The sequence below is a fragment of the Gordionus sp. m RMFG-2023 genome, unplaced genomic scaffold (genome assembly GCF_954871325.1).
Source record: "Gordionus sp. m RMFG-2023 unplaced genomic scaffold, tfGorSpeb1-WG-v2 contig_290, whole genome shotgun sequence".
Taxonomy (NCBI): domain Eukaryota; kingdom Metazoa; phylum Nematomorpha; class Gordioida; order Chordodea; family Parachordodidae; genus Gordionus; species Gordionus sp. m RMFG-2023.
The window spans coordinates 7,383-16,987 of record NW_027051015.1 but is presented as its reverse complement, the minus strand read 5'-3'; the positions used below and the strand labels follow the sequence as shown (position 1 = coordinate 16,987).

The 9,605-nt window shown below is 28.5% G+C and overlaps 1 protein-coding gene across 1 annotated transcript; it reads right to left on the bottom strand.

The window, feature by feature from the left end:
* Positions 1-7,108: 7,108 nt before the first annotated feature.
* Positions 7,109-8,227, bottom strand: LOC135930680 (GATA zinc finger domain-containing protein 14-like). The gene has a single exon (XM_065467488.1). The coding sequence runs from the start codon at positions 8,225-8,227 to the stop codon at positions 7,109-7,111; it is 1,119 nt and encodes a 372-aa protein (XP_065323560.1).
* Positions 8,228-9,605: the final 1,378 nt, after the last annotated feature.

Below are 9,605 nucleotides of genomic sequence, written 5' to 3'. Positions count from 1 at the left end.
GAGCCCGCTTAATTGTCTTATAAAAATGGTGAATTGCATCAATTAATATTCTCTTTTGTTTGAATACTCAAAATAATAATCTCAAAAATTTATGTACTCCTGAATAAAAAAAATTAAAATGTCATCAACTTGGTTTGCTATTAAAGACGATTGCGAAGAGCCTCTCATGCAACTCCCAATTTTCTAGACCCAAGACACTTGCAATTGATTGATTCTCTCCTTAGAAATCCTTTTGACCCTATTTTCCTCAATTTTCTTCCAGAATATGCTTACTTCTTATTGAATAGCTCTCGCACAACTATTCATCAAATTCAACAAAGATTATATTAAATCTTACAACCTTTTACACTTGAATTTCAACAAAATTATTGACAGAATAAAAGAAAATTTAGCCTCGATCTTAATATTTGCTATTAAAATTATGGTTTTTAGGAGGCGATATAGATAATCTATTAACGGTTGTCTCCTATAATGTTTTAACTTTTATCGTGAAAGTGGAAAATTGATAAAATATCTTTTTATTTTAAAAATATTTAATATAAAATATAATTCATTTGGGATTTCCGATTGATTGCATAACTATAAATTTTTCTTAGCGGGGTCGATACCTGTAAAAGACTGGGCGACTCTTCTCCCTAACCCCCTCCATCCCGTAAACGTTGACTGGTTTTCTTTATAAATTTTATAGCAATATTATAATTCATTTAATTAAAATTACAAAAAATTTAACATTTAATAATTTTTATTACAGATTAAAATTTTAAATTATTATGTTATCTATTTTATATGTTAAATTTAATACCTCTAATAAAAAAAGAGGTAATTAATTATTTCTCTCGATGCTAGGAATTGGTACTCTATACTAAAGCATATATCATTCTCTAAGAAATTTTAAAGACATTGGCAATTAATTATATATTTATAAGTATAATTTATGTGATCAATGAATGGGGTTGAAAGATTCTAAATCAGAAATCAATTTATAAATGAAATAGGAACAATTACTTTTTATATATTTGCTTTAATTATAAATAATATATCACATTAATTATTAATATTACACATCTTATAAATTTGAATATATTATTTTATTGAAAACATAATCAGTTTGAAATTAAGAATTATCAAAATTCTTTGAATAATTGTTAAATTTTTACATTTAAACATATTTAAGAGAAAAAATTAAATCAAATTTCTTCAAATCATTATGTATATTAATTTTTGGAAAATAAAATATAAATTCAACTAAAGATTTTATTATATGATAAAGTTATTATCATCTATATATTTTTTGGATAAAGTAAATGATATAATTATTAAAAATAAATTAATAAATATATATTTATATAAAATAACATATATAATATTAATCTTAACCTACAAAAAAAAATTAATTTTATTAAATAAAAGCTATTATGTATTTGATAACATATCTCATCAAATATCATATAATTATATATAACATATCCCAACAATAAATTATTAATTTATTTTAATGATTTTAAATTATATAATTTCGTAATACGTAATAAAAGCGTTTTCGCCCTCTGGTTGTGGATACAACAGAGCTAGGCAAAATCCATCAATTTAGAGGGAGAAAAGAGAGGAGCCCTTCACACGTTTATGGGCAAGCACTGTACGCACAACAGTCCGAGAACTGTTGTTTAAACATCTAATAACAATAAGAATTGGGCAAAATAAAGGCCTATACCTGAGAATTGCAAAAATAATTTAATTACTTTAAGGATGGGTGGTGGCTGATATTAAGTTTAACATCTTTAATGTAAGCTTTAATAGTTACTATCAATAATTGAGAAAGTGTTCATATCAATTGAATTTCGAATTTTACTCATAAAAAATTAAAAAATAAGCTAATCGGTTTATCGCAAATTGTTCAAATAGAGGGTGAAAATTTCAGTGAATAGATAAAAAGTAGTGAGTGATAAATTTAGGACTACCCACCCGCTAACACCGAAGATTTTTTTTTGATTCCTGAAAAACAAAGCTCTACGAAGTACAGATTATATAGCGAAAAAAGACTTTGATATTGATAAAGATATGAGAGAACAGGATCTCTAACGCAAAAATAGGAAACTGCTCCTTAAGTTTTAGGAAAAAAAATGTTTGAAGAGGATTAACAAGGCATTATGACTTATTGATATATGATAGTATACCATTCACGAAAAATAATTACCAACAAAAATAATTACAAACCTCGCCCCAGTTTCGACTGGTTCCTTCATAAATAAAATAACAAGTTGTCAAACAAAGTCTAATATTAACAGAATATCCAAAAATTGTACCTACGTCAATATCTCGCTACCTATTTTCCCTCTTTCAATAAAATAAGGGAGAGCGGAACTACTGCAGTGGAATGGAACAAATCCTACCTATGTAACTTCTCCCAAAAAACTAAGACAACAGAAATTTAAGGTTCACTGAGCTTTCATATCCTTATCATAAAATTTTTTTATGTTTCTCTCAAAAAAACCCAAACATATCATTTACACCTAATCTTTTTCCTAAAAATACATGTTTGTATAGGCAACAAAAATATACTGGAGCCCATATTAGCTCTGAAAAATAATCAAGTAGAATTCAAATACAAAATAGCCTCCTACTTCACATTCGTAAATTTTAACAGTGCTTTTGATAATGTTAACCATGAAGCTTTATGGGAAACGCTGTCAGAGTGTGGGATAGACCCCAACATCATTCACATCTTAAAAACCATTATTGCAACTGTTAGTATACCTCAAAAACAATGATAAAAAATATCCCCTTTCTTCAGGATAAAAAAAGGCGTTAAACAAAGCTAAACCGGCGCTCTTATTTAAAATCATAAAAAAATGAAAAACATAAAAGAAGCAATGGGTACTGCCGATCTAGTAAATATAGGATCAAATGAGACGTTACGTTTTGAAAAACAGTATAAACAACGCAGATGACATCATTTAATATTCAATATAGTTAACCAAAAAGAAGAAAAATTACTTTACCTACTTGAAACCTTAAGTTATAGGGTTAATTAGCAATAAATTACAACAAAAAGATTTTCTCCCATATTCAACAAACAAAAATATTGTGGAGCCCATATTAATTCTGAAAAGTAATCATGCAGAGTGCAAATACAAAATACCCTCCTACTTCACATTCGTGAATTGCAGAATTTTTAACTGAAGATTTATGAGAAACACTGTAAGAGTGTGGGATAGACTTCAACATCCTTCAGATCTAGAAAACCACTAATACATGCTGTTTAGATACTTCGAAATAAATGACGAAGAAAATCTTCTCCAGGGTAAAGAAGGAGTAAAACATTCCTAAACACTCTCGCCGCTCCTAATTAAAATTATAAAAATAAAAACAAAAGAGAAGCACTGGGAAAAGACCAATGTAGTTTATAGGCTCAAATAAGACGTTATGTTTTAAAAAGAAGAATAATATTTAACGCAGATGAAGTCGTTGTAATGTCCAAGAAAATAGTTAAAAACCTTAAGTCATAGTTAACTAGCAATAAAAACAGTTTTTCTCCTTATTTTCCCCAAAACATGTCACCACTTCTAATATTTATGGAAGGCACGGTATAAAAGGTTTAGGTAAAAATAAACTTTATTTCAAAATATTTATTATGATATTTTACATTAATATTTTACAGTTTATATACAATTTCTTTAATCAGTTTTATAAGTATTCACAAAATAAGTGAAATAAAAATTTATATAAATCAACGTTTTTTAGTATGTTGTTACTATTCAATACTAAAATATCTTACAAAAAATAAGATTTTACAAAAAACTAATTTTTAAGATACTTTGAATATTACTCAAGGTAAGAAATATAAAATTTATCTAAAAATTATATAACTTTATTTTTTGAATAATAAAATATAATCAGTCATATTAACATCTCCCCCTTTTTCAATTGACTTCTTTCGTTCCTCCGTTGTTCGTCTCCTCTAAAGCTTCACTATTTATTTGTTGATCTGTCTTGAATTCGTCTGTGCATTGTATCATCGCTCTTTAGATATCGTCGGTTGAACTGTTGTTTGCATTTAACTTTCACATTTCCATTTATCTATTTATCTGCTTTCAAAATTTATTTTTATCAAATATTTTATTTATTTATAATAATCATGTTTTTCTAGATCGTAAGTCATAATTCCGGTTTTGAACTTGAACTTTTGTTTGACTTTGAATTTCTTCACCTTTTCCCCCTCTAAAAATCCGTGTAATATAATTGTTTGTTATTGTGTTTGTTGTTCTTTTCTTTATTTGATCAAGATGTCTCCTAATAATGTTATGTCCATTATCTATTCTATATGTCAAGTTTCCTTCTTTTTGTACTACTACTCCTTTGTCCCAAATATTTTCTTTAAACGTTTTGTACCAAATATTGTCTCCTATTCCTATTTCTCTATTCTTGCATATTTTTCTTCTTAAAACATTCTCGTTATCTTCCGTAGGTTTGATTAAGTCCCATTTCGTCCTGATATTTCTTGAAAACATTACTTTACTGGGTATCATATTTGTTTTATCATTCGGCGTATTTCTATAATTAAACAAAATTTTTTCTAAAGCTATGTCCAAATCTATGTTCGTGTTATTTTCCATATTTCTTTTAAGACTCATTTTTTATCATCCGTTCACGTTGCCCATTCGATTGTTGATGATGAGGTGCTGTAAGTATGTGTTTTATGCCATGATCTTCACAAAACTTTTTAAATAATTGACTAGTAAAATTCGTACCATTATCCGTCACGATTTTATGTGGTATTCCGAATAAGCTTATTATTCTCATCAATTCTTTTACTGTTGATTCCGTCGTAATGTTTTTCATTCGTTTTATAATCGGAAATTTGCTATATGCATCCACATATACCATAAAATTGTTGTTTTCAAATTGTGCAAAATCTATATGTACACGTTCAAAAATCTTTGTTGCTGGTTCCCATGGGTTTTGTATATTGTGAGGATTGTCCGAAAATCTATTACATGAGTCACAATTTTTTACCTCCAGATCTATCTCCGTGTTTATAACAGGCCACCACAAATAATCTCTAGCTAACATTTTTGTTTTGACTGCACCCAGATGTCCTTTATGCAGTTCGTGTAAAATCTCTTTTCTCATGTTCAGTGGTATTATTACTCTGTTTTCTTTAAATAAACAAAGTTTTATCAAACTCAATTCCATTTCCATGTTTCTGTATGTTTTGTTTTTTATTGGTTCATTATTTCTAATATTATCAATTATCTCCATTAATTCTTTATCATTCTTTGTTTCTTTAACTAATTGATTGAAGTTTATTGGTATATCCCATAATTTATCATCAACTTTTTCAACTACAACATTCTTTATCATGTTTTCTTTATTTTCCTGTGGTAATCTCGATAAGCAATCTGGCACTAAATTTCTTTTCCCCGGTCTATGTACTATTGTATAGTCATACGCTCCCATTGCCAAGTTCCATTTTTGTAAACGCATCGATATTGTAGTGTTTTCTTTGAGTGTTTGAAAAAATGTATATAAGAGGCTTGTGGTCGGTTATTATTATGAATTTGGTCCCTATTAAATATTCCTGAAATTTTTTTACCGCAAATATTATAGACAACGCTTCCCTTTCGATATTTGTATAATTTGTTTCAGCTTTTAACAAAGTTCTTGATGCGAACGCAATAGGTTTTTCTTTACCATCTCCTTCGATGTGAAATAAGACGGCTCCTAGTCCTTTTTTCGATGCGTCCGTCGCAATTCCAATTGGTAGATCAGGGTTGTAAAAATTTAAAGGCGGACTACTAATCAACGTTTTCAAATCATCAAAACTCTTTTGGTGCGCATCTTCTAATATCCATTTTTCCTTGTTAACCATTTTATAAAGAGGATCAGCTAAGTCAGCAAAGTTGCACAAAAATTTCCTGTAATAACTGGCCATGCCTAAAAATGTCGCTAGTTCTTCTTTTGTTGTCGTTTTGGCATGTTTGTAATGGCATCTATTTTGTTTTCGTTCGGGTGAATGCCAGTTTCATCTATATCGTGTCCTAAAAATCTGATCTCTTTTTTCATAAACACGCTTTTTTCGAAATTTGGTGTGAGCCCATATTTAGTTATTCTGTCGAAGACTTTTTTTATATTATTAATATGTATTTCATCATTATCACCAGTTATCAGTAAGTCATCTATATAGAATATCACGTCCTTCATATCCCCAAATATTCGATCCATGGTACTTTGAAATATCGCAGATGAAGTTTTTAAACCAAAAGGTAGTCTTGTGAATTGATAATACTCTTTGTGTGTTGAAATGGTCAAAATGTTTCGGCTATTCTTGTCGATCGGAATTTGCAAGAAGGCCTCTTTGAAATCTATTTTGGTGAACTTTTTTCCTTTTGATAATTTTGCAATTAGATCGTTTATCCGTAGAATTGGGTATTTGAAGTCCTCCAAAGCAGGATTTAATTAGATCGTTTATCCGTAGAATTGGGTATTTGAAGTCCTCCAAAGCAGGATTTACCGTGAGCGATCCATCATTTTTGTAAACAAGAGTAAGTGGACTTGCCCAGCGTACTTCCTCTACTGGTTCTATTATCTTGTTGTCGAGCCATTTCTGTAACTCTTTTGTTATTAAATCAATTCTTTTGTATGGAATTCTTCTTGGTGGTATTATTTTGGGTGTGGCGTTTTCTTTTAGATATAACTTGACGTTGCTTCTACAGATCGGTTTTTTGTTGATTTTTGACTTGCATTCTTTTATCAAATTTTCTATCGTATCATTATGATTTTCTTCAATCTGATTTACAAATTTATCCAATATATTTCCAAAAACTCTTATCCAGGTCCTTCCTAGAAGTGCAATCTTGTCACTTTGAACCACATACGCGTTTAATTTATGAGTTTTCTTTTCAAATCTTGCATTGACTTGTGTAGTTCCCAATACTTCTATTCTCTTGCCATCAAAGCCCGTGAGTTTTATGTCCGATTTATTTAAGATTTTGATTCCTCTCTTTCTTGCAATATTAATCGGCAATATTGTGTATCTTAAACCAGTGTCTATCTGCATCATAGTAGGGACATCGTTTATGTATACTGTTACTTTATATGCATCATTTGCTTAATTGTCCTCGTCCAAGTTCTTTGCACCCAAATTAAATAAATTGTGTTCTTTTTTTATTATTTTATCATTATTATCTTCTTTTATCTCCTCTATATCGACAGTGTTTACGTTGTTAGAGTATCTGAGTTGATTGTTATTGCTCTGATTTCTATTGTTATATGATTGGTTGTTATTTTGATCATAGTTGTAACGAGGTGTGTATCGTGATTCATTTTGATGTCTATTAAATCTATTATTATAATTATTGTAGTATCGATTATCATTATTATAAAAATTATTTCTATTATAGAATCTTGAATTAGAGTTGTTTCGATATCTATAGTTGTTTTGGTATCGCGGATTAAAATTTTGTTGTCTTGGGTAATAACTGTTTTGATATCTTGGGTTGTAGTTATTCCCCTGATAATTGTTCCATTGATGGTTGCTACCTTGATAATTGTTCCCTTGATAATTGTTAAATCTTGGTGTCCATTGATATCTATTTGTATAATTCATTTGTGGGTTAGACCCTTTGTTATGATCATCATATTTAACCATGCGCCTATCCATTTTATCATCCCTGCGTCCTTCTATTTGTTTGATAGCTCCATTGTCAGTTTCTATTTTTATATTTTCTGTTTTATTAATTATATTTATGATAGCTTCTTGTTCCTCAAACTCCATTCCTAATTTTAATATTTCTGATATTGTTAACCCTTCTGACTTTTTTTTTCGTAATTCTTTGTTAATGGTCGACACTCTTATTTTTTCTATCGCTCTATCAAAATTAGCATAATTACATTTAGTATTTAATCTACATATTTTGCTTACCCAATTTTCGAACGTTTCACCTATTACTTGTTCAGCTGCATTGAATTCTTTTATGTAAGAGTCCACCGATTTTTCCGGATGTATGAACCTTTTGATAACAATTGCCGGGTTAGTGAATTCTGCCACCGTACAAATAGCTTTTAATTTTAGATATTCCTCTACTGGAAGTCTCTGTGTGAAAGCATACGCCTTTTCAGCCTCTGTATACTGTGGATCTTTTAGTATTGCATCAAATCTTTTTAAGAAATATTCTACGTTATTACCATATATAGGGCATCCAAGTATAGAATTTTTCAATGGTTTCATTTTATTATAATCTTATAATATTTTAATATTTAATTATTTATAATTTATTGAAATTCATAATATATATCATACTACAATTATTTAATATTTTCGATACATCTTTGCTTTTAAAATAAATCTTTTTTCATCGCTGTCTATATATTCCTTGTTGTTGATGCTCCTGAAAACGTGTTGCATGTCTTCAAAATTTTCGTAATATACATGAGCAATCGTCCTGGTTTTGTGTCTTAAGTAAACGTAATTGTTGGTAGCTTCATCATAAATTCGTTTAATAGTGTATTTCGAAGGTAACTTTATGACTAATAGGTAGTTATTAACTGCCACCATAATATTTGTGGAAGGCACGGTATAAAAGGTATAGGTAAAAATAAACTTTATTTCAAAATATTTATTATGATATTTTACATTAATATTTTACAGTTTATATACAATTTCTTTAATCAGTTTTATAAGTATTCACAAAATAAGTGAAATAAAAATTTATATAAAATTAACGTTTTTTAGTATGTTGTTTATTCAATACTAAAATATCTTACAAAAAATAAGATTTTACAAAAAACTAATTTTTAAGATACTTTGAATATTACTCAAGGTAAGAAATATAAAATTTATCTAAAAATTATATAACTTTATTTTTTGAATAATAAAATATAATCAGTCATATTAACAACTTCAAAAACTTATAGTTGGAGATAACGAGGCAAATGTAATAACCAAAAAGTACTTAGGAGTCACACTTGATAATAAAAGTAGTTGCAAAAAATAGAAGAATTAGAATACAAAAGGTGAGCGAAAACTTTTTAAACGTATATAAAAGTATGGAACAAGATAGATTTCGGTATTTTCCAAACTGTAGACACAACAATATTTCCTATATTAGTTCATGGAGGAAACGGACTTGTTAGAAAAATAGAAATAGGTGATTACAAACAAAAAATGCTTTATAAAAAAAAGAAGATATCTTCTACCCTAGAAACATTACAAACTCAAATCGTTGGAAAATACAAAACATACCTAAAAGTAAGCATAACATTAAAAAGAACAGAAATTAATTCTAGCTCACATAAGATACACAAATCACAAACTATTAATCAATGCCATGAACATATCTTAAATCATATATAGGAAGTAGTATAGGAAGTAAAACTACACCTAAGACATTGCATATGTGTGTAATTAAAAGCTTGGACGGACCTATTTAAATTTAAAGTACATTGAAACATTGATAAGATTAAAATGAAAAAAAATCTAATGTCAGTGAAGAAAGGAATTCACAGAAAAGCTGAAAGACAAAGTCAGGAGATAAAGTGAGAAATAAAAAGATTAAATAACCTGAATTCAGGAAAAAATTATGAGAGATTTAGATAGTTCGATTTAA